Below are 27,197 nucleotides of genomic sequence, written 5' to 3' on the forward strand. Positions count from 1 at the left end.
CTTGGGAGAGTAGAGTCACAAGGGGTAACCGCCTCGTGGTCGCTATAATGTGGTTCACTAAAGGCAAAAATGGAGAGCAATATCCCTGTTGTTTAATTTTCCTTATCACTTCCCCCCTTGCACAATGGTCAAAACCATGCGCATCTGAAATAAGAACAGTGAGAAGCAAAGTTGATGCAACAATCTGTCCATAATGTGAACGCCATACACCTTGTGAATCTTTCTTGACACCCCTATATTCCCACGTAGTGTGTTCGTATGAGCCTGCTTCCTGATGAATTCATATTATATCGTCAAGTTGTGGTTGTGGTTCAATAAGAACCATTGGTGCTAATACTGCTACTTGACAGCCTTTGGTTTCTAAATCTGCTCCCTTGATGACAAAGTCATTGCCATTTTTGTGGGCTTGACATTTAATGATAGCCAATCTTTTAGGCAACATCAATGCAGAAATCAACAGTCCAGTCTGTTATGCATGTTGAATTTGAGGTTCCATCACTTTTTCTGAAACCTCTTTTTTTCCATACAGCTCCAAACAGGTGACAGACACCATGAGCATAAGCCGAATCAGTGAAAATTTTTAACTGTTTGCCCTTTAGCAGACACGCAGCAGTTAGTGTTTTCACTTCTGCTAGCAGAACAAGGTTGAGTACAATGCTGTGATATTACTGATATAAAGTAAACTCCGTCTTGTTTCACAACTGCATGTCCTGCATGATTTCCCAAATGATTCCTGAAACAAGAATCTTCTACAAAATAAATGCAATCTGCTTCAGAGATTGGTATAGACTCAAGATCTGGCCTCAACCTAGTGAATGCATATGAATTAGCCATGCAAAATGCGGTGTTCCTTCTTGGGCTAAAGGAATCAATTCAGCTGGGTTAACCGTATTACATCGCTTGATGGTGACATCTGGGTATGTTAGAATGCGAGCTTGAGTCAAAACAAATTTGCCCTGTTCAATTAGTTCCACAAGTTTGTGATGCGTATATACAATCATTGGCTATCCCATAGTTATTGTTGAAGCTTTATCATATGCGTAATGTACAGCAGCAGGGCCCTGTTGGAAACATGGTGGGTAGCCATAAGCACTACACTATCCAATTTGGTGCTATAATAAGTTATGGGCTGTTTTTTGCTTCCACTGCATGTTTCTTGAATCAACAATACCGACGCATATCCATCGACCCTGTTAGAAACATACAAATGAAATGGTTTAGTGTAGTCTGGCTAGCTAAGGTAGGCACTTTTTGGAGTTCTTTCTTTATCGACTCAAATGCTAGAAATACATCATTACTCCATGTTAATGGCTTATTCCAATTCTTTAACCCTGTTTGTTTATTGATTTCGCATAATGGTGCAGTTTTTACTGCATACTCCTCTATCCAGTCTGCACAAAAACCAGTCATTCCCAAAAATGTCATCATTTGACCTACTGTTTGAGGCAATGGCACTTTACTTATGCCTTCCAATTGGGCTGGAGCTATGGACTTTGTTCCATAGGCTACCAGTCATCCTAAAGTATTCAACCTGTGGTTGACAGTACTACAACTTAGTTTTTGAAGCCTTGTGGCCTCCTTGAGCCAATTAATTGAGCACTGCGATGGAATCTCTGTGACACTGCTCCAACGAAGTGGAACAATCATCAGATCATCCACATAGTGCAGTAACGTACAGTTGCAAGTTCTTCCAAATCAGCCTTAAGTACCTGGTTGAACACATGTGGCAAATGTTTGAAACACTGTGGCATTCTGGTATAAGTATAGTGTTTGTTACCATAACAATGCAAATAGATGTCTACTCTCCTCGGCCAATGAAAAATACAGAACAAATATCACAGTAAAATATTTTGCATCAATAGGAACATTCGTTAGCAGTGTGTGAGGATTGGAAACATCAGCCGGCCAGTCTTCTATTATGTCATTTTCTGCTCTCAAATCATGCACAAGACGCCATTTAGATTTGTCTGTTTTTGCAACAGGTAAAATTAGAGTATTACAGTAGCTTTCTGTCTCTACTAATACTCCTGCCTCAACCAATCCTTCAATAGCGTTTTTAATGCCTTGTTCGGCCTCTGGTCACAGTGGGTATTGTGAATTTCTTGGCAAACAAACACCTGGCTTGGTTTTAATCCTTATTGGACTAGCTGATTTTAGCAGCCTGTGGCAAGGAGGAAGGCAGGGCCGGGCTGTGATGAGGCAAGCCCGGCCCCTAATCAAGCTAGTCAAGCCCTCGAGAGCGATAAAGGCGACTGGAGTTCGAGAGAGAGAGTTATGGGCAGCTGCCCTTCATGTGTTTATGTCTTTTGTCTTTATGGTTTAATTTATCATTAAATTATTTATATTGTCAAGCTGGTTCTCGCCTCTTCCTTTCCCTTTTACATCACTTTACATTGGTGCTGAAGCCTGGGAAGGAGGAGGGATGCGCTGTTGTGGATCTGAGCCCTGATAAAGTTTCCCCACTTACTGATTGCCGTTCTTACCTCATCTTCTATCTGACCTAACAATACACATTTGCACCTGGCTCAAATACCATATTTTGAGACTCCTTCTGGAGTACACCATATTTTTACCCAAGAAACCTACTGTTTTTGCCAATATTCCAGACATGGGGAGATGAGAGGCATAATTTGAATTTACACAAGTGTAAATTGCAGTGTCTATCAACATGGGTGTAACTTTACCCTCTTTTTAAGATGCAGCATAGGTTCTCGATCATCTTCTGTTGTCAAAGCTGGAAGCTGACTCTCCCCCTGTAGCATTTTCTGGGCACCCCTAGTACACCAAATTAGGACCCTAACCCCCCCCCCCCAACACACACACACACACACATACACACACACACACACACACACACACGGATCTACTGGACCTTGAGGTAGGGTTTCATTTGGTTATTGCCAATTTACTGGGCCTTGCTGTTGGACCTAACTGGGCTGCTACCAGCTCATCCCCCCTTCACCATAAGGAGACTGTTGCCATGGATTGATTGGGCAGTTGCATCTGTTGTGTCCAGCTTGACCACATCCCCAGTGCACTCCAGGTGGACCAGGATTTGTTCTGCCTCTTTGTCCCCCTTGTGGTGGCTTTCTTTTCCATCCCACTTGTAGTGGTTGCTGAGTCTAGACATTGACAATTGGCACAGGAGCAGCCTGGATCATAGTTTGTTTTTTTTTTCACTGAATAATGTCTCTTTTAATATCCTTTCCTTTATTTACAATCAGTTGTTGATTAAAAAACAAAACAAAAAAAGAAACATTTAATTCTAAACAACCATACCCGGATGCACTAAAGAAAGGCATCCTCACTTGTTAATATGAGCCCACTGGCTGATGCTGGTAGTCTTTTTTTTTTTTTTTTTTTTTAATTAACATTTTTATTGATTCATAAATTAACACAAATAAATACAACAACATATATGTGTGTATATATATATATATATATATATATATATATATATATATATATATATATATATATAAAATGATTCAAACACTTTAAACATTAAACCCCCACTATATCCCCTCTCCCTACCAAACTCTCAACCGACCCCTGACCCCCCTCCCACACACACACAGAATAAACAATAACATACAATAATCAAGTATAATAATAAAAAAAAAAAACTAAACTCTAATCAAAATAACCTGCCTACCAATCATCACACCGGTCAAAACCCAGTCCTTCATGTACTTATCTACCAAATCCATGACCTTCCTATCTCCCAAAATACAGAGTCTGGGGCAGAACGAGACCTGAGTGCCCAACACATCACACACAAAACTTTGCACCTTCAGCCAAAATTCTTGGATCTTAAGGCACCCCCAAAAAACATGGATGGTGTCTCCATCTTCAGTATGGCATCACCAGCAGATGGCTGTGTCCTTAAGACCAAGCCTGTACAATCTAGAGGGGGTCCAATAAAATCTATGTAAAATCTTAAATTGCATAAGGTGAAACCTTGCATCTCTATATGAAGACTTTATGTTTTTTAGAATCCTTGCCCACACTCCCTCCTCTAATAACAAATTTAAATCCTCCCATAATCTTTTGAGAGAATTTAAAGCTCCTTTCCCCAAGACTCTGAATTAACATAAATAAACGTAAAACACTGATGCCTCATGACCCTTCCCAAAAGCTGCTGCTCTGGGGGGTGGGGGGGGAGTATACTACTCCCAAAAACAGAGCAGAGCAGGTGGCGCAGCTGTAAATACTTAAAAATTGAGATCTGGGAATCCCAAAATGTTGAATCAAATTTTCAAAAGATCTCAATACTCCACCCTCATATATGTCACCAAGTGTATTTATTAATACATAGTTTAGGGTTCAGCTATGCTCGAGGCTACGTTTATATAAATATCAGAATTAAACTCTCTGGACACTTTTGTCCATATCCAGTGCAAATGCAAAATAACGGGGTGCAACTTAACCTCTCCAGCTGGTTTAATCGAAAAGCTTTGCAGTGGCGAGATAGGGGCAAGAATTTCCTTTTCAATACAAAACCAGGTAGGAGCTCTCTCAGGTGGAAGCAACAAATGAACAAAATGTCTAAGACTGAATGCATAATAATAAAATAAAATCTTGGGTAGGCCTAACCCACCTTTGTCAATCTGCCTATGAAACTTATTGAAATTTAACCTGGGACGTTTACCATTCCAAATGAAAAACTTCGCTATGCTATCAAAATGCTTGAAATAAGAGTGGGGGACATCTACAGGGAGCGATTATAGCAGGTAGTTAAATTTTGGAATACAATTCATTTTAATAAAATTAACCTTCCCAATCATCAATAAATGTAATGAAACCCACCTGTCCACATCATTCGAAAACCTTTTTATTAAGGGATCAAAATTAACTCTGACTAAATCAGACAAATTTGCTGGGAATAAAATCTCCAAATACTTAATGCCCTGTTTGGGCCACTGAAAGGCACCCGGCTGGAAGGCCGTTACTGGACAGTACGCTGTCAAAGTCAAAGCTTCGGATTTAGACCAATGGACTTTGTATCCTGAGAATTTGGAAAAGGAGTTAATAATTCTGTGGAGGCAAGGCATAGATCTAGTAGGGTAGGAGACGAATAATAAAATAGCATCTGCGTAAAGCAAACGCTTATGCGCCATACCTCCCGCCGTCACCCCTGGAATATCATCCTCATTCCTTATCGCAGGTAAACATTTGATGTTCTTTGAGAAAATGTGTTTACGCAAGAGTCTTATTTAAAGGATCCGGTAATGACATATCATTGTTTATTTTCAGTTTTTCAAAGTATCTCATTTGTTCTGTTTTAGCTAGACTCTAAAAGGACATGCTAGTCATTTTATTTTGACAGTTCCTGGTTGCCCTTACCGGAAATGCTTCAAGGCCAGACATGCGCAGTAGTGTTCTAATTCCTTTGTTTTTATTATGTCATTGAAATGGTCTATTCTGTTATTTTATAATTGTCTTGAACATGTTTTGAAATTTGACACTAACTGGGCATTTTGTAGATCACAATGTGATAAATATATGTGCCAGTTCTCTAAAGTCCGTTTGGCAAAATTAATGTGTTTATTACTGTTTTAGGAATACTTACTATTACAGCAATTAATGCTTAATAAAGAATGTAAGAAAGCACTGACTTAGGGTTAGGGTTAGGGTTAGGGCTAGCATTGTATTTTGCGTGATTTAATCTAACGTGAGAACAATTTATGACCAATTAAAATTTTATAACATTTTTACACAAAAGTTTTTTAGGAAGAAAAAATATATAAATAAGTTAAGTTTAGTGAAGTTAATCTTAATCGACAGCATATGTGGCATAATGTTCATAATGTTTTCTTTAAAAAAAAAATAAATAAAAAAACACATTTACAATGGCTTTACAGTCTAGCATTTACAATGGAAGTGAATGGCTACAATCCATAATTGTGAAAATACTCACTGTTTCAATAGTATAGCACAATACGTGAAAAACATGTTAACATGATTTTAGTGGGATAAAATTGCACTTCTAACCTTTTACACCATTATAACCACGAGTTAACCCTAAAAACCCTGAACGATTGCAAAAACTACAATTTAAACAACTTTATAGCTCAAATAATTCATTAGTTTTACAGAGAAATAATAAAGTGCTTTTTTTATAAGTGCTTTTATAAAATTTTAAGCTTCTCCTTTATGCCTTTAAATCCTTGAACCCATTCACTTCCATTGTAAATGCTTTGCTGTCAATAGTGTAGTCTAGTGAATATGCAACCATAAACCATATGGCCACATTTTTCTAAGGATTTTGTGTATGATATCTAAAATGATTGTGGGGGTGACAAAAACCTCGGTTTTTGCTTTTTTTTTTTTTATGAAAAGGAGGGACAAGTTGAAATAAATTTTTGTAGTAATCGGCATTATGCTTTTTTTAATTGCTGTTGATTGAGCTTAAACTTGGATTCATGCCGGAGTCACTTTCTACGCAGATATTGTGCTTTGCATAGCCAGACAGCGGTTATTAAATTATTTCATTCCGCATGTCTTCTTGTTTGGGTTGACATTTCCACCATTGGCTCGCACACTCTTAAAAATTGCTGTTAATTTACTTCAAAATATCAGCAGTATAATCCTGTTATTTTTAAATGCAGTACATTACTGTTAATTCTGGTTTGTTAAATGACTTAGACGTAATATTGCGGGATTTTAAAGTATTGATTGCTCAAAGGAAAGAAAACAGTACTTTACAGTATTTTTTGAAATGCATTTTGGGAACACAAGTCTACAGTGAGCCCACACGTGTTTAAGGGGTGATTTTTTCACCCATCTTCATCTTCTGAATTAATAGGTGAGTACCCTTTTGCTTTTCTTTTTAGCATAGCCATAAAACTTTACATTTATCTTCAACTCATATTGTGCTATGATAATGCGCATAATGATTTTGGTAGCCTACCTGTCATCATATCCCAGTATCAACTATATAAGGTGTTTGTAACGTTATATTTCTGTCTTTAAGCCCAAGATCTTTGTTTCTTTTATTAAAAATTGTTTTCTTTAAGTGAGTTGTTGTCAGATTGAATAATGCACTGGATTTGGGTTAATTTGTTAAATTGCATGTCTGATTTGAGATTGGAGTCTGAGTTGACACACAAAACAGTGCAAAAACACCTCACTCAAGCGGTCAGTGTGGTAAGAAAACGATAACAAACCACTGGTGACCATACTTTCTACAATCTACTTACGACGAAGTCGAAGTATACAACGCTTTTGGGAAACGCAGCTGTACAGCTGATAATGTTAAGTTTTATGCAGGGATGCATGATATTCCTTCTCTTTTAATCTGAAAACATTGGTGATACTGGAATTGTATCTAACTTTTTAAACACTTGTTTCAGTGGGAAACCAACTGTAACTGTGACACCAAGTGCAGCTGGATCTCTGAAACGGATCTTCCATATTACAGGGTGAGATTCATAAAAACGTAACTTCTTTTTATTTTTCAGCCTTCAAACAACGTTGCAAATTTTATTTAAATAATGTTCCATTGTTGTCTCTGTAGCGCGCTGAATTGACAGATCTCATCTGTGAATGGGTAAAATATTTCAGTTTCCCTTGCGTTCATTTGCAATGTGACAATGGCAAATTAATACATTTTTTATGTCAATGCTGATATGGGATTTCTTTGTAAAGTTTCAGGTGAAACATCAGGAAGCTGTATTCGCAACTGGATGATCATCCTTGAGGGGCACATCATTTGTGAAGGCATCCAGACAACTTTTCTGTCTGGGCTTGCTGCTGTCTTTTCTACTTACTACACCTTCAGTACCAAGCTGATGCAGCATGCACACTGGAAGTAATTCAAAGGTTAGATGCTTACATCCTTCAGCTGTAACTATGTGATGTGGGCATTTTGAGGACCATGTTTTGCTCCCGTTTCATATCACTAGTCATGTTCAACTGCCTAAAATGATCTGATTGCTGGAGCTTGTTAAAGAAATTGTTCACCCCAAAATGAAAAGTCTCTCAGCATTTATTCACCTTGATACCATCCCAAATATATATATATATGATGACTTTTTTTTTCTTCAGCAGAACGCAAATTAAGATTTTTAGAAGAAATCCAAGCTCTGAGGAGCATCTCATCAGTTTTGGGTGAGGACATACCAAAATGTAACTCCTTTTTTATTATGAATCTTGACATCAGCAGTCTCCTTGGCGATCATGATTTCAAGCTTGATTAAACTTCCTAGTGCTTGATGCATGGGTAGAACCACTAGATGACACGAGGAAGTGTAATCAAGCTTGAAATCGATCATGCCTGTAAACTGCAATGGCAAGATGTACATTGGAAAAGGAGCTACATTTTGGTCTGTTCTCAACTAAAACCGATGGTATCACTTCAGAAAACATTTATTAAACCACTGGAGTCATTTGTATTACTTTCCTGCTGCTTTTATGTGTTTTTTTAACTTAATAGTTTTAGCACCCATTCCCTTGCATTGTAAGCACATCAGAGCCCTGATTTCCTTCTAAAAATCTTCGTTTGTGTTCTGATGATGATAGAAAATCATACACACCTGGCATGGCATTAAGGTGAGTAAATGATGATTGAATTTTTATATTTGGGTGATCTATTCCTTTAAGAAAGCTCTCCTGACATTAATTATGAATACACACATTTGTTTTTCAGGCGTTTCATCGAAATAAATCCCGAGAGAGGCACCAAGGATGGACGAGGCAAAGTCCTGTCAAAGCGTACAGGGAAAGTCACCCAGAAAAAGATGACATCATGAAAACACCCTTGTGTCTCCAGTCCACTAAAAAAACTAATGGACTTTTAGTGGGACTTTATATAAGCAGGTGAACCCAGTCATTCACACACACTCAACTCACACAAACTTACATAAGCACTCTCACACACACTCAACACACACAAACACTCTCTCTCACACACACACACACACACACACACACACACACACACAGTTTCTCAGTTATTTACTTTTGTGTCCAGAGTTAAGTGTTTGAACAGACAGAAATTTGATATTATTTGTTATAATAGGTATTTATTATTTATATGGCTGAAATGTAAGTTTATTTACCCAAATCAGCTTTGGGCTTTGTTTTACCAATTGCCTTATAATTTTGTGCAGATGTTTTGCAAGAATGGGATTTTGCAAATAAAGAGAGAGAGACGTTTTGAAAAGACACTTTGAAGCTGTATTATTTGTCTTAAACGTTTGTCACTATTTCAAAGGCTACATTTATACACTATTAAAACATGGTATTTTTTTATTGCAAGACTAAGGAATAATGTATTAAATCACAAGGTTTAAAAAAAAGTAAACACATTGTAGTCCTTTTTGCTAGCAGTCCATTACTCATTAGCTTACACAGTAGCATGTAGTGTATTTTTACTGTAATTTACAATGAAATTCTGCAAATATTCCTCTTGTGAAAAAGTGCAAATAAACAGTAATTAACTGCTAATCCTTTTGTCAGCATTTTACTGTAAAGGTAGTAAAATAACAGCTTTATGTTGTATTTGCAAAAACAGTAGCAAACTGTAAATTTCAGCTACAGCAAGATACTGTTAATTTTACAGTAACTTGCTGGCAACCCTGCTGCCAGTTCTTTACTGTTTTTTTACGGGAAAATTTTTAACAGTGCAGCTACTGTTCATGTCAGCATGCATTTGTGAGTCCATGATATCACTCAAGGTGAGGTTTGCATGTGCCCAGCTCAATGCACTGGTCCGCACAGCCCCATGGCGCAACCAAACAGACTGACAGTCTCGGGAAACATGTTAGGGCTTTGCCTGGCATTTGCCAAACACAAGTGAGGATAAATACACTGTCCCATCCAAAGAAAGTTCAGGCCTACAGGATTTAACACAGTAACTAATTTTAATCCTTCAAAAATTATTACGGAAACGTATATAAATGTTAGTTAAACAACAGATGCTGCATCACAGTTTGAGATCTCAACAGTTTTTACACTGGCATTTGGACAATATTTGTTAAAATAGCATTTCATAACCTGAAAAGAACAGCTGTGACAACAAAGTGGCCTTGGGTGGGATTAGGATCTTTTTATATACAGTTGCTGTATTTGAGTAGAATTTCAGCATATTAGCCAGCACATAAAAGGACAATATGAGAACTACAGCAAATATGTAAAGTGTGTCAAGACAAACTTTGCTGGCTTGACAAAGCCTTTTCTGAACGTTTTAAAAAGATCGAGGAGTAATAACAGAATTAAAACTTTTATTTTGATTTATTTTATTTTATTTATTACTTTGATGGGTCGAGACCAAGACCAAGGCAGGGCGAGACCGAGTCAAGACCAAGACCAGACCAGTGCGAGTACCACAGTGCATAACACACTTACGATAAAATGTGGACCATGCAAAACAATAGGCATTCCTCAAATTGATCTGAAAGCTCCACATTCCCATAAAAACACCCACAGAAAACAATTCAACACTTTTATTGCCATGTATGTGTGTGTCTGTATCAGTGTACCATGAGAAATGTGTTGATAAAATAATCAAAAGGCGTGAATTAGAAAACAGAGGTGAATTGTATGTATTTGAAGTTTCCTTTGTTTTCTGTGAGCAAACAAATACATACAAACACTATGAGCTGAAATCAACTTAACCATCTTTAAACACTCCTTTTCCAAGTTTTACCATCCACCTAAAACAATACAAATTTTGTGCAAGCATCGCATAAGGTTTTCTGGATGACTTTTCCCCTAGAAACCAAGTACAGAATATATTAAACAATTACTCAATACTTGTCTTCACTTTTCTGTCTTTTCTTAAACAATATAGTAACTTTCCGAGTTGAACAGAATGCAGCAGGAGTCTGTCATACATTTATTTATCTAAATGTAGCTAACTTTTGCTAGCTAGCTTTACACGTTACACTTAGCTTTTCTTTATGCTTCCTTTCTAAGTGCCGATAAAAGTTTGTCGTGGTCCCAGCCATCGCGGTAAGCATTGCATTGCAGAATTTTCATACTGCTGTGTATTTTCTTTTGGATGCTTTTTTTTTTTTTTTTTTTTTTTTTGCAGATGAACTGTTTGTGGTTTATGTCAGTGTTTCCCAACCTTTTTTCTGCCATTTCACACTTTTTACGATTAAAAAATCCCATAACACACCACTATCCCACATAACCATCGTCGGTATTTTTCCTTTTCAAGAACTTGTCCATGTTTTCTGCCTGTCTTAGTAGTGTGAACTCGTAATGTTTGAAATTCGGCTATGCAAAAAACGCAAGTAATGCGCCTCGCTGTATAATGAGGTCACAGGTGACAAGAGCGCTAATTGGATAATGAAAACCAGCAAATTTGTGACCGCACCGTTTGTGCTATAGACATGAATGATACAACAAATCATGTAGCATGTTAAGGAGAGGTGCACTATTGCTTTTTAAGCATTTTTATTTATGATTTGCATGGAGGGAAGAAACCATATTTAAGGACCAGGAGGGAACCATATTCAAGGACCAGAATATTCTAGAGACTTAAGGCGGTCGCACAACGAACGGGAAATGGCACATTTTGTCGCAGGTAAGACAGGGCACAGGTATCAAACACAGGGCAGTTCAGGTGGCAGACAGTACACACAAACATTACCAAGCTTTTTCCCTTCTACAAGAATGAACAAAGTGACTGATGAGTTTGCAGGTTAGTGAGAAACGGGTATAACTGCGCAAACTGAGCGATTAGATATGGAGACATTTATTATGCAATTTCTATATCTCTAGCATTGAATGTGCTTCATTTAAACTGTCAAACTACAAAAAGACTTACTTTTTTGTTGGCTATATGAAAGGTACATATAAACAATTTATCATCCACTGATGGCTAGAGTAAATAATTTGTGTCCTTTGTTAATGATTTGGGTCATATTTAAGAGTTGCGCTCGGTGGCGCGGCAGAAATTTTGAGCAGCCTCCGGAGTTGTAGCTCTGGCGGAGGCGAGGTGCGTACCCTTCACTGAAAACATTTGTTTCGAATTTTAGAACGTGTCATGTCGTCCGTCAGACGCTTCCTGTGTGCGACCCCCTTTAGGCCATTCAGACCTGTAGCTTGTTTGATTTGTTCAGAAACAGGGTCTAAAATTGTCTCAGTAAGCTTTCACAAGGCAACATTTCAAACAAGACCGAAACTCTCAATAAAAGTCACATGCAAGCAAATTGACTTTATCGGTCATTTAGTGCATCCATTGATATATAGGTTAAATTGATATACCAGTAAAAATGTATCAACTCTTTGAAATTTTCGAGTGTTGTTCACGCATATGCAAAACATCACCGCATGTTACAGAATGTGCGTTCCAGTCAGAGGACGTGCTGCATATACAAATACACATAATCCGACGCACGGATGATATTACAGCATGGTTATTTTTTATGCATCATGGGTTGCTTTTGCATTATTTCTGCACTGAAAAGTGCCTGTTCTAATGGTCACAGAGAAAGAATTATGTCAAAATGTTGCTGACGCTATCCTACCTGTTCGCTCGCTTTTCTCGGAATGTGGCAGAACCCACAATCCAAGAAAAGCAAGCGTACTAAAGTGTGGGGATGTTGTTTTGTTCTTTGGTCCATTGGGTCAGGTTGCGTTCTCACCACATGCGAACAGCTCCAGGGTTCGTTTGCAGTTTGTCCGAGACAATCTTGTCTATGTGGTCTCGGAGCTATTGTTTCGGTGCGGATATGAGTGGGATTATTGTGTTCATATATGCCTAAATTAAACGAACTAAGGGAGAAAACGCACAAGGATCTGAAACATATTCGCCAAAGAAGCCAGGTACGCAAAAACGCCCTTAGGGTGGGAACTTTTTTACTTGAGCCAGTACTAGGGATGGCACTGATCCGATGGATCGGTATCGGCTCCGATACTGACGTTTTTAGATGGATCGGGTATCGGTCCGACGAGGCCGATCCAAGGTGCATATTACCAGAATTTTTAATAGAAGCAAATTAAACTACCATGAACTTGCCTACAAACAAACACATACAGGACTTCATGGAGAGTTCAGAACGTCAAAATTAATGCCCGAGAATTTTAAAGTTAAAGATGAACGACTGAGAAATATTATTGTTGTATTTAAAATTCTAAAAGTCAATAATAAATAGTAATAATAATAAAAAAAAATTATTATTATTATTTGTTTACAAATTATAACAATATTAAAGTTGAATTCCACAAAATAATATACTATAATATATAAATACTTTGATAGCAAAAACCAGAACCATCTGACACGAGAGCAGGATCCAAATGGGAAGTGAAGTCTGGGAGGAACAGATGACGGGGAGAAACACAAAGTGAATCGTGACACATACGAATGCCATTCCATAAACAAGCACTTTATATCCATTTTTGTTCCTCACATATTCTTTTGGTGGCTTAATGCGAGGAAAATTTCACATGTAGTTCTCTGGAAAAAAAAAACATTTAGATAACATCTGATGGTAAATTTTGCACTGAAGTAAAATATGTTTACACAGTAGATGCGTGAGTAGCGACAGATGTTGTCAGTTTGAATTGATTTGTGCACGTAATTTTATTAAGCAAGCATCTGATTTTTGTTCATTGTTTATTGAAAAGTATGTAATGATACAGTTGCTATTCACCTTCCACCTGGTGAATATTTCCGTTTTATTTTCTCGCCAAAAGCATTTTGTTTCTTGCATTTGGCCTGTGCCAATTGTTAATTTTGGACCATGTTTACATGAATATCAAACAAATATTCACCTGTATGGCTCACTTTTCTACTGTTAAAAAAAAAAAAAACAGAAATTTTCCTCTGATTGTTACAGGTGGAAAATAGAGTCTTGCAGCGTTTTTTATAATCAATAGCATGCTATTACTATACAGTATATTTTACAAATGAAAATATAATGGAATATCAATGAAGCCTTTCTGTGGGGCCCCCTCCAGTGAGGGCCCCTGTTCATCATTACCCACCAAAAATCATGCCAGAGTCGAAATCACTAAGATCACATTTTTTCCCCCATTCTGATGATTGATGTGTTAATGTTCACATCAACCAACCATCAGAATGGGGGAAAAAATGTGATCTCAGTATCTACAAGGTCGTATCTGCAATATTTTTATGCACTGCATTGCTGCCACATGATTGGCTGATTATATAATTGCATGAATAAGTAGGTGTACCGGTGTTCCTAATAAAGTGCTTAGTGAGTGTATGCAGTGAATGAGCATGAAGACCTGAAAAGTGTTGCTTTAACACACTCTTTTGACGTCAACATGACAAGTAAAGTGACAACACGTGTGTCAAGACATTGCAGTACTAAATAAAAACTCAAAGCAGACTGTAGCAAAATGATGTAATCCATAAATTTTTATCCCCAGTGTTGGTTACTTTTGAAGGGTAATCTGGATGATTACAAATTACACAACTAAAACTTTAATTTTAGGTAATCAACTCTGTAACATTTTTGACAATTTAGACTTAAAATTAGATTTTAATCAAAACATGCTCTAATTAGTACCAATTTACACTCTACACATTTTTCATTAAGCATTAAATTATTATTTTGATTGATTTTTTGAAAGTGAAAGTGAAAGTGATTATAAGTATTTATAATCGACATGTAATTATGTAATCCATAACAATGTTATCTAATTAAAAGTACTTTACTTTTTAATATGAATACGTAATCCATATTAAATCTAGTAAATTACTACCCAACACTGTTACTGTCACTAAAATATTATGACATAAATCACGAATTATAGTATTTTCTGTTTTTGATTAACTATGATTTATCATTTATAACATGTTCGTTAAAATGCTCACTATTTTATATTTCATGCAAGTTGCCCTTTTTATTCATGTTGTTATAACTGCATATCAATGATTTAAAATGCATTTATTAATAGTTTATTAGTCAAAAATGAACCCCTTTAGAACGCCTTAACAAAGGGGACATTATCGAATGCCTACATTAGTGTTACCAACATAGTTTTATTTTTCCAGTTAACACTTATAAATCATTCACAATAAGATAAGGTAAGTGATACAAAACAAAGTAAATAGTGTATATTTTAATTTCCTGTTGGCTATTTCATTTATAATTTTAAACGACCCATTTTTAAAGAAACTTTTGTTTGGCTGTGTTGATTGTTTAAATGTTTTCAAAACATCTGGACACATCCTAGTGCATCTGTTGTCACAGTGTTTGTCAATAGGGCTTGAATACAAAAATGCATTAGTACAATTAATATGGCCAGGTGTTCAAACAACACTACAACAGGACATTACATACATTGCAATATTTAGGAGGCGTAAAGCTTTCAATGCTTCCCCTTTCTTCAGGTAACTGAGCGAAAGGCTCAGTATCGAAATTCACTTATCTTATTGTTTGTTTGTAATAAATACACATTTGACCATATAGATTAACATTTGCTATTGCTGAAGTGAATTTCAATGTTCAAAACTAATGCAGACATAATTTCAGCATTGCATGGTTTTTATTTGCATTTATTTCCATTTTGCTGTATGGCTGGATCTGTCAGATTATTGTTGGTCACTTGGTTTTGTACTGTATATAATTTAAATATTTAACCTTATATTTGTTGCCACGATTGTGTTGTAATAGATAAAACCATATGCGTAACAGTCGCATAGGGAGGTAGCGTTTATGATTTCATGATAATGTTTATGATTAAACACATTATACAGAAGAATAGTGTTAGGGTAGTTCACTTATATTTATCCATATCCATATGGAACCGGAGTGTGACATGGGGATTGGGGTAGATAGCCAACTTTAACTAGACATTTTATTTCCACGTTTAAAATATTTTGTGAACGTTTATTAAAACAAAGTGTGTGTGTCTTCGATGACATGAAACATGGATGAAAGAGTTGAAATCAGGAAAAAACGATTGGACATGAATCTGTCCTGACGTCCACTACAGATACAGTAACCATAGTATCATCATGGTATTTTGTAGTAAAATAATTGTAACTTCAAAATTAATTATGGTTACATCATATTGCGCCATACCTGTAGTAGCACCATAGTTAATTGCATCAAATCTATGGTTTCCATTGGAAGTTAAATTGTTTGAATATGCTGCCTATTGATGCTCGCTCATAACATCTGCATATATATGCAAATAAATACACACAAATGATAATTATCTCTATTGAAATGTTAATGAATAATATGGAAAATGTTTAACATACGTCGTCATTGCATTGTACCTCCAGCAATGTTGTGATGTTCTTCTTCTGTTCCTCCTATTTTATGGCGGTTGACAAAATAAGCTTAAAAAGCATTAATTCCTCCAAAATAAATGGCTGTGATGATGAGAGAAATAGCTTGGAGGCATTCAGTTCTGGCCTATTGTTATAGCGCCCCTTAGCGGTTTAGAGCTGATAATTACCCAATCATGCGGTGAAGGCAGTAACATTTAGATTCTGGTTGTATGCCTACTGTATGCTTGACAATTTCACAGAACGAGGACAACCAGACAGCTGGACAATGTTTGTACATGAAGCGCACACTGTTTCATCAAACAGTCCTGCATTTATTTAACTCGACAAAGTGCCGAAGCTGTATGGAAGCCGCGGAGTGCCGATTAAAAAAAGAGTAAAGAAATAAATTATCATTAATTATTATTATTATTAATTTGAAAATAAAACTTGGATAAATAAAACAGTTTATATAATGGACAAATAAATAGAAAAGCTGCATGCCCGGAGCCGCTGTCACAGACTGTCGCTCAATCACTGCTGCTGCATCAGGCTCTTTAAAGTGAAAATTTCTTCGCGCCTCACAGTGAAAAAAAAAGAATAGATTCTTCATGCAGTGTCTTTCATTTAACACCAAGACAAGCTGATATTTCAAGATTAAAATCACAGCTCCAATTTAAGGCTGCACGCTGAGGTAAATTTTGGCTCTAATCCTAACGCGGCTTATCTGTGTAATAGGGTGATAATGTAACTGAGCTCTTATGACAACACTTTTTAAGTGTACATTTATAAATCAGTGCAACAATATATTAGTGCGCTTTATCCCGCGTCCCGCATGTCATGAGCAGTATTTACCCCGTACTGCAAACTATCGCAGATACCTCAGGCGGATTAACTGTATAAATCCATGTAAACATCCAAGTTAAGTGTAAATCAGTGCCATTCGCGTGATCCACAACTGGAGTGCGAACAGACAGCTTTTCTACGCGTGCACAGGGAGGTGCGCGGGGGCGCATGAGTGAGAAGTGCGGGCGCGAGGCAATCGTATGGCCAAGTTTGGTACCACATGATCATTATTATTTAGCATGAAAAAATTTTCTCATGGGCTGCCTCTTAAGGAGAGAGCAAAAATACAGGGAAAAAAGGATCAGAGAGAATAAAAAATTTTAAAAAATCACCAAGTGATTGGCATTGTTTTCTCCCCTTTTTTATTTTGTAACTTTATTTTTATACATTGAAATGAATTATTTCAATGAACTGAACATTCCTTGATAGTAATAGTGACCCAATAGAATGCAGGATAGAGCAGAGAAACCCCCCCCCCCCCCACACACACACAGAAAACATGTTGAGATGATCAAATAAATGTACAATAGAGGGAATGAGTCCAAGTAAGTATCTTTGCATAAAAATGTCGAGCTTCACTTGAATGAGCAGTCATATTTTCCATTTTACACACTAATCTGTTTTTCTATCCACTGATTGTTGGTTGGTGTGGTTTCATCCAGTTCATTGTAATAGTTTTTGTGCAGTTATGGAGTACGTGCAGAATATATCTCTGGTTTTGACGACACATATCCCTGGGTATCTCTAAAAGCAGAAAATATTGTTTTGCTTTTTTTAATCCATTTTTGAGCAAAACAAATGTCTGAAAGGTGCTGCTATGTTTTGAATTAAACAATATCTTTCTACTTAATCACGTTATGACGTAAATGTACATAATGCTAATACACCGGCATTGAAACATACATGCTCAAACACAGCACTGAGCACAGAACTGGTAAGCAGAACGTTGCCGGTTCGATTTCCACAGCCCTTTTTGTCCTTGAGCAAAGCAAGGTTGCTCCGGGGTGGTTGTTCCTGTAATAAGGGCACTGTATGACGCTTTGGATAAAAGTGTCTGCCAAATCCATAAATGTAAAAAAGTTATAATAATAAGGGTGTTTATTGGCATCAGTGTTTCATTCAGCGATATTACATCTTGGATAAGTTTCCTATATTAAAGTTTTGCACGTAAAGTACATAATATAGTAGTTAATAAAGTTAATAAAGTAGCCTTAATCAGCTCACCCTTTTCACAGAAACCATGAGCCAGCTCATAACAACTTCAAATATAATCTGCATGCACAATAGTCAATAGTAAATTTAATTTAAATCTCTCAAACTGAAACGTTTCGCCTCTGCATCATCAGCAACTCACTTATCAGTTCTCAGTATTTCCAGTATGCCCCGAAAGAGGCGATAGCTGCTGTCCCTGGTTTAACTCCAGAACTGTTGCTACCAGATCATCATAATACGTTGATAATACGGTAGTACAATCAAGTCATAAAAATATTACCAGTATGTTTTATTTGTGATACTTTCTGCTGTTCAGCAAAATACACCAGAAACATACCCCCTCCCCACACCACTCACACGGCACACGCATGCACAATATCAGTAGCTCATCAGTTCTCAGTATGACTCTGAAATATACGATTTTCAGCTCAGTGTATTGTTGACTCGATAACTGTTGCAACCGACTAATTGTACTGTTGACTCGAGTACTGTTGCGACAAGAGCATTCAAGTACAATTTGTGAACTAGTTAGAGTGATTAATTGCAAAGAGTTAGGAAAAAGAAGACTTATCAAATAATGAATCAAAATATACTTTTAAATCATGGCTTTAATTACTCCCAGTTCACTCGTCGCACTGGAAATGGAAAGTATGTCTAGCGCATTGCATTGTGAAACAGTATTCCGTGCAGTGCCAGTATGTAGGAAACTACACATCTTGGATAATATACAGAACATTTGAATACTCTGTACACTAAATACTACAGTATATACTGCATAAATAGTTAGAGTAATATGTCAGCATGCTGTTCTGAACATAGCAAAGCATAGTTTATCATTTACAACAGCTAGCATCAAACCTGATAGGGTTTTCAACTGCACTGTATTAGTCGAGACTTAGTAAGCAGCAAATAAAGGAGCCTTGGTTTCAGTGTTGTCAAAAGGTACATTAGTGTACAACCCCAATGACAGTATGAAAAAATGCTAATAAAAGCAAAAATGAGTGATTTGTAAATTATATTCACCCGTTTAAAAGCACTACAATTACACATTTTGTTTTTCCTTATGAAATTCATCGTTTTTTTGAAAATGTATAGTAATTTCAAATCAGATGATTGCAACACGCTCCAAAAAGTTGGGACAGTCGAGTGTGAAATATCACCATTTCTTCCAATTACTCTTATTAAGCATTTGGGCAATGAAGACACAAGTTTGTGAAGTTTAGAAAATAATATTTTCCCCCAATCATCCATTACGTAAGTCTTTAGCTGCACAATTGTATAAGGTCTTCATTGCCATATGGTGTTACAATATAATGTGCCACACATTCTCAATTGCAGACAGGAAAGGACTGCAGGCAGACCAGTCAAGCTTACTCTGCTTACACAGCCATGCACTTGTAATACTACCAGAATGTGGTTTGAAGTTGTCTTGAAGGAAAATGTAAGAACATCCCTGGAAAAAAACAGAGCTGGATGGCAGTATATGTTGCTATAAAATTGTTACATATCTGTCTGCATTCATGGTGTTCTCACAAGATGTGCCATGACACAGCCCTGGCCCATACAGACACTGGCTTTTGGACATGACGCTAATAAGGGGATGGCCCTTTTCAAAATGGCTTTGTTTTTTAAAAGCGTTTTGAAATGTGGACTCTTCGGACACAAAACATAGTTCCACTGTTCTACTTTCCATCTAAGATGAAATCGAGCCGGCAGCGCTTTCTGGACAGTGTTGATGTAGGGCTTCCGCTTTGCATATTAAAGTCTTAACTTGCATCTGTGGATGCAGCGGCGAGTGGTGTTGACTAACAAAGATTTACTAAAGATATCCCAAGCCCATGTTAATGATGTCCATTACAGATGAATGCAGTTTTTTTTAAGACAGTGATGTCTGAGGGATCGGAGATCACGCGCATTCATAAATGGTTTTCATCTTGCCCTTTACCCACCGAGATTTGACCAGATTCCTTGAATCTTTTAACTATATTGTGCAATATAGAGGGTGAAATGCCAAAAATACTTCCAATTTGTCTTTGGGGAACATTGTTCTCAAAGTGATTGGATTATTTGCTGAAGCACCTGTTGGCAAATTGACAAGTCTCGAATGATCCTTGCTCATGAAGGAATAGGCTGTTTATGGAGGCTCCTTATATACTATGACACGATTGCCTGATTAACATCTCATGTTTCAACATCGCCTTATTTCAACTCGTCATATTGTTAATTAGTCTTAAATTGCCCCTGCCTCAACTTTTTTTGGAGCGTGTTGCAATCATCTGATTTGAAATTACTGTATTCTTTTTAAAAAATAATTAAATTCACAAGGAAATATATCATATAATGTGTAATTGTATTGTTTTCAATTTAACAAAGGTTGAAAATAATTGACACATCACTCTTTTTTGTTTTTATTAGCATTTTTCATACTGTCCTACATTTTTGGAATTGGGGTGGTATATTAAGAGGCCATGCTGTTATATACAGTACATATTATAGTACATTCACCCTGTTCTCTTTAAAATTGTATAAACTCATTGTTCCGACTTCATCGTTCAAGACTCATGCTATTTGTGTTTTGTTGATTGTTTTGTTTGCTAGCTGCTACAGTGTGCTTGCGTGATAATGTGTATAATAATAATTGTATGATCCTGTCTGGTTATGATTTGAACACTCATGGCCTTGATATCTGCCACTTTAAATTCCTCTTTAAAACTACAATTAGGCCTAATTGACAGAAAGACAAGCTTTTTTAACGGGTTTGATTTCTGGAAAGAGATCAGAGATGTTATGATTTGATGCAGCATGATGTTAATAACAGTGGAGATTTTCTTGAGTACATTACTGTGAACATTGCCCATTTCCTAAAGTATTAAGGTAAACCAATAATGATACCTAATTTTGATATCTGTAGTGTTGGGCAATACAATTTTGTTTGCGCATAAAAAAAATCTGAAGATAAACATAGGCTGCTATGAAATTCACCTAAACACAGAGATAAGAACCACAGATGTTATGATATAATGATACGCAGGACAGTAACTTGATCAAGCCCCTTGATGTTAATGAATTAAATCATTGCATTAGTCATAAAACGTGTTTATAAATGTGGTTCATTAATGACTAATAATTCATTTACAAATTAATTATAAATTATTGACATGCAGTTATAATAACATGCATAAAAAGAGTGACTTTCATACAATACTTGTCAAATAGTAAGCCATTTTACCACACAAGTTGTATAAATGCTTAATAAAAAATGCACATAATGTGCAGTATGGTTTAATGGTCATCAGGCTTCATTATATTATATATGCTGTAAATGAACAAGAAAACCTAAAAAAAGTGTTTTTGCAGAGGACTTTAGGTACATTACATTAACTAGACTGGGTAAATTGGGACACCACTCAGTAGCAACATTATTTTAAAACCAACATGACAACAAAACTGACAACACAAGTCAAAACATTACAGTAATGAATATAAACACAAAGCAGACTTTAGTAAAATTATATAATCCCAACCTTTAATCTCACTACTATAGTCTTTTTTTTTTAGCTGTATTGTGACAAATAACGAATTAGGGCATTTTAGGGCTTTGTGTATGTGTATTTATTAACCATTTATAACAAAAACGTTAAAATGCTCATTATTTGGAAATTGTTGTATGGAAGTTGCCCTATTTATTCATGTTGTTATAACGTCATTTCAGTGATTTATAATGCATTTTTAAGTGAAATATTAGTCAGTAATGAACAAATTTATAAAGCCTTAACAAGGGAACATTCATGTAAAGTGTTACCCATAAGACTTATCTTGTGCAATGCAAAAAGTGAAATTAATACTTTTGTGCAAATCAAGCTATTTTAAGAAAAGGACAAGATTTTTGACAAGTAGGCTACACTAATATTTTGGTGAAATTTAAAAAAGAAAACATCATTTATTTATTTGCATTATATATTATACATTCGAAATTAATTTAATATGCTAAAGCAGTGAAAATGAGATTGCAATGTCATTGTAAAATACAAAAATAAGCATCCGGTGAGGCAAGAGATGTGACTCCCAAGGGACAGTGTCACTGTCACGCGGCTGATATAGATTTATTAAAAAATTACCTACAACAGTTGTACAGATTTGTTATCTGAGTGACCTTAGCCTTTCTGTCACCTCCTACCATTCTGGCCACTCTCTGTTGACATCTCTCATCAACAAGGCTTTCTGTCAGCAGAACTGCCGCTCACTAGATGTTTTTAGTTTTTGGCCCAGCCCCCAATCGGTCTATTCAGGCGAGGAGAGGGATAAAGGCAGCCAGTTACGGCAGTTCGAGATAGAGAGAGCCGCACGCTGCTGCCGTGTGTGTGTTTATGTTTGTGTCATTTTTTTTATTTTATTTTACATAACATTACTTTAACTCAACATTCCTGATATTATTAATAAGAAGATGATATGTACATTTTCAGGAATTTTTAATAGGTGAATGTTACTTAGCTAAATAATTGATTAACTGTTAATACTGCAAAACATAGAGGACGCCAAATAGCATTTAAAAATGGTCTCAAAATAATTTTCGTTTTAGTTTTTGATATGCTAGGATGAATATGGGCAAAGTGGGACACTTTTGGATATTTTCAGTTTCTTTTAATTATAATCCAAACCCACATAACCTAACATTATACCTTTGAAGAAAACTTAAAGTGTCTTCAATTTTAGTCAAAAGCAAAAATGAAGCAATGCTTAAACTGGGAAGTGGAACCTTTGAAGACCCTCTTTTTACCAAATTCCATTTTTTTAAAGCAGTAAAGTGGGACAGAGGAAAAATTATTCTTTAGAAAATATTTGCAAAGTAATTAATTTTGGAATTATTTTTTTACATTTTCTTATACACTTTTACATCATAAATCTTAGTGCAACATTTACAATCATTACACCTAAAAAAAAATTGTCATTTTATTTACCATTGCTTTTCCCTTTGGTGATCATGAAATGAACTCTGCCACACATAACCTCAAAAAGTTAAAGAGATTGTTTACCCTAAAAATGAATATTCTCTTATTATTTACTGACCCTAATGCCATTCCAAACTTTCTTTCCTTTGGTGTACATAAACTAAGATATTAGAAGAATATCTTAGCTCTGTAGGTCCATATAACACAAGTCAACAGGGTCCAATTTCTGGCCAGCATTCACTTGCATTGTATGGACCTACAGATCTGAAATAGTCTTCTAAATATATTATTTTGTGTTCTGCAGAAGAAAGAATGTCATGAATATCATGAAGGTGAGTAAATGATGAGAACATTTTCATTTTGGGTGAACTATCCCTTTATTGCTTACCAAAGATTAGTTTAGTTATTGATTAATAATGATTTAAGTCAATTCATATGGATACAGAAGGGATCATTTTTAAATGTTCTTTGTCATTATACACATATTCATTGTATACACTGCAAAAAAAAATAAAAAAAAAATAAAAAAAACCTAGCAGCTCTGGATGCCAGAATAATTATGTACAAAAAAAATGTAAACAACTTTACAGAACAACCTGTACATTTTACAGTTTAAAACTGTTTTAATTTACATGACCATGCTTTTTACCGTAATTTTAACAATAATTTACTGTAAGAAGTACATATACTCTCTTGTTAAACAATTTAAATTTTTACCTTTAATTATACAGGAAAATCATACTTTTTACATCTAAAATAAATAATATTTACAACATTTGTTGTCTTTTATAATTAACAGTTTCATACTCGTTACATTTTTTTCTGTAGCACTTTTACAGTCTATAAGCATTAAAATTACAGATTTTTTTTTGGCAGTGCAACATTTACAATACAAATTAAACATGATAATACAACCAGATAGAGGTAACACAAGACTGCCCTGAGTAATGTAATGATGTTAGACTTTTTTAAAAGATACAAGTATACTTTCAGCTTTGGCAGCCATAAAAAAATACTAAAAATGAAAACTAACTAAACTGAAACTCATAAAATTATAAAATTACCAGTAACATGCATTAAGAAAAAAGTCAATTTTGATTTAATGCCAACATTCCGACATCTTTGATTTCATAGAGACAAAAAGGTACGTTTTTTTGTTCCCAGAGGAACAAAACATATAAATGTACCTTTAAATGTACACACAATTACACAAAATAAGTTATACATTTTACCTAGAGGTACAAAAATGGTCCCCTTGAGGTTACCCACCCCAGGGACAGCCCTTGTACCATAAACGGTACCTTTATTTCCTGAGAGTGGAGGATGCAAATAAATTCCTTTAATTGAAGAATTATCCAATGTGCTATGTGTTTGTGCTGGTATTCCTGATCTTACCATCTTAACGGTTTCTCTGCCCTGATCTGCAGCTCAAATCGTGAAGACCAAGCAGTGGTGTGAGATGGTGCCATGTTTGGGGGATGAAGGCTGCGACCTGTTAATAAACAAAAAAGGCTGGACTTGTACACAGCCCAGTGGCAGAGTAAAAACTACAACGGTAAGACTTGCATAAACTTTCATAATAATAACTACTGTTTCTAAGAGGAGGAACTACTACTATGTTGCAATCTTTTTGGAAGGGTTTAACAGTTTTGACTTTGCACAATATTTTGCATCTTCAACACCCAAACTTGGTGACAAGAAGTTATTACGTTTTGTACATTTACTTTAAAAGGCATAATCTTCTCATTGACATTTTGTTCACATATTACGCATAAGTTAACATGTTTCATAACCAGCTTGATCTGACTGTGAATTTGGCAAGAGTCGGTAAAAAGTTCTTCAGCTGAAATTGGTCTGCTTTTAAATTTAAAATAATACCCCCAGTGGCCGAAGCTGGAAGTGTTGTTGAACGCATAAACAAGTAAAAACACTGGAGGCTAGGGCGGAACCTTTGTGATGTGTCCGCCCAGAGTCATTACGCTGACACACACAGACAGGACAACACACACACAACAGCGATGGGAAAATACATCTAAACCTTGCTCTTAATGCTATTTTTATGTACAAAACAAGCCAAATGGGAGTTGTGACAGAAAGCAAGTACTGCTAAGTACATAAGACTGAATTAACACAGAAGCAGGTCAGGTCTTAACTATCACGAAAACGCAAGTGAGACGTTGTCTGCAACGAATTTCATGTGGAGATCAATTCAAGTCGATGGAAATACAGTACGACAAAAGACCATATAGAACTGCAAACTCTTCTAGGTGCTTCACTGTGACTTTTAAGGGAACACATATATATGTGTGATGGCTTTGTACTTTAAATGGTATCATAAAAACAGTATCTTTTTGTTTCTGAGAGTGTATGATGAATTTTAAATGATTAAAGTTTTTTTTTACTTTAATTTTTTAATAATTCATGCTCAGTGTCTGACGGCACAGTTAATGTCAATATATCAATTAACACATACAAGACGGTCTTTTGTCACCACCTGCTGGTTGAAATCTTTAATGTAAACAGGGATGAATAAAAATCCCCACAACTAGCTGCTCTTACACAGAAGTGCAGCTTCTCCTACACTATAGTATGGAACACAACGGACACAAGCAGATTCCACAAGGTGGAAAATGATAATATATTACTAAATTATGTTTTGGTGCAAAAACATTTTGATAAAATTATAAGTGGACATCAGTTTATTAAATTTATTAAAAAGGAGCATTTCATGGCCTCTTTAATGATGTTTAATTTCTTAAAATAAAGTGCTGAATTGGAGGCAAAAAGGTATGATATTTGTTCCTTCCCAGAGGAACAAAACATATAAATGCAACTTTAAATGTACACACAGTTTTAAAATGCTTGTATTATTTTGAAATTCTCGTTGTCGATTGGCTGGTCTTAAAGACGTACCTTTTAGTACGATCTTTGCTATCTTATAAAAATTATGAGTTGTCATTAGATTAAATTCACTCAAAGTGAAGCTGCCTTGATTGCTTAGAAATTGTCCTTGCGACGTGCTATCAACACATTGCAGAGGTTCTGAATACAATTATTATTTAAAAATAAAATTATTGTCTAATCTAATTATTTACATTTATACACAATTTACAATGACACGATGTTCTGGTGACAATTTAATTTCCTGAAAAGCTCTATACTAATTAAAATTACTTGACTATCAGTGGCTCTTTATGCAGACTTGCAAATGTTATGTCTGCGTTGAGATGTGTCTTCCAATTCTGCTCAAATCCAAAGAAAACAGGCTGCGTGACTAAGAGGATTACTGCAAGAGGTATGGCATGCAGTTTCGAGATTTAAGCATTTCTAAAATACAAAGCTTAATATATAATATTCTTTTATCTCGTTGCTGCTCATGTGAAAATGATTATCCCTCCGCATGCCAGCCTAAGGTTGCTGACCCCCAGTTTAGGTATTTAAAATAGAATATAATTTACATTATCATAAAATTAATCTGCATATTAAACAATTAAAGTTACATAACATTTTATGTTAATTTGTCCCATCCCTGTCAGCCTGTTAAATCACATGTCTCTGCCCGCTGATTTTGAATGATGAACCCCGCAGCTTCTGATTATTTCTTTATTGCTTACAAAAATTCGTCCCGTTCCCTTGAAAAGTCCAACTCCTCACCTAAGTCCTGAGGATCTTTTAACGTCGTTCAGCACTATATGCACCAGTATCTTGGACTATGTTGGCCGCTTGAAGGTCAAGCGTACCCTGGCTAAATGATGCCAACTGTGCCCTCAGACAGACACGTAGGAGAGATGAGCGTAAATGGAAGACAAGCTTCAAACTTCCTATGACATCCTGAGGGATTCCTTGTTGAAATATCAGAAAATGGTGAAAGCTGCAAGGATCAAATATTTTTCTGATATTATTGCAAAAAACTGTCAAAGACCTATACTTTTATTTAGTACATTAAATTCTGTTCTTATTCCCCCTGATTCTGGCTATCTTGATGT

General features: G+C 35.8%; 1 protein-coding gene across 1 annotated transcript in view; it reads left to right on the forward strand.

The window, feature by feature from the left end:
• LOC127434908 (chemokine-like protein TAFA-5) overlaps positions 1-25,058 on the forward strand; it is a 300,288-nt gene extending 275,230 nt beyond the window's left edge. Inside the window, exons 3-4 of the mRNA XM_051687974.1 lie at positions 24,639-24,766; positions 25,008-25,058. Coding sequence (XP_051543934.1) covers positions 24,639-24,766; positions 25,008-25,058 — 179 coding nt within the window. The remainder of the gene's footprint in view (positions 1-24,638; positions 24,767-25,007) is intronic.
• Positions 25,059-27,197: the final 2,139 nt, after the last annotated feature.

This window comes from Myxocyprinus asiaticus, chromosome 45, assembly GCF_019703515.2.
Source record: "Myxocyprinus asiaticus isolate MX2 ecotype Aquarium Trade chromosome 45, UBuf_Myxa_2, whole genome shotgun sequence".
NCBI lineage: Eukaryota > Metazoa > Chordata > Actinopteri > Cypriniformes > Catostomidae > Myxocyprinus > Myxocyprinus asiaticus.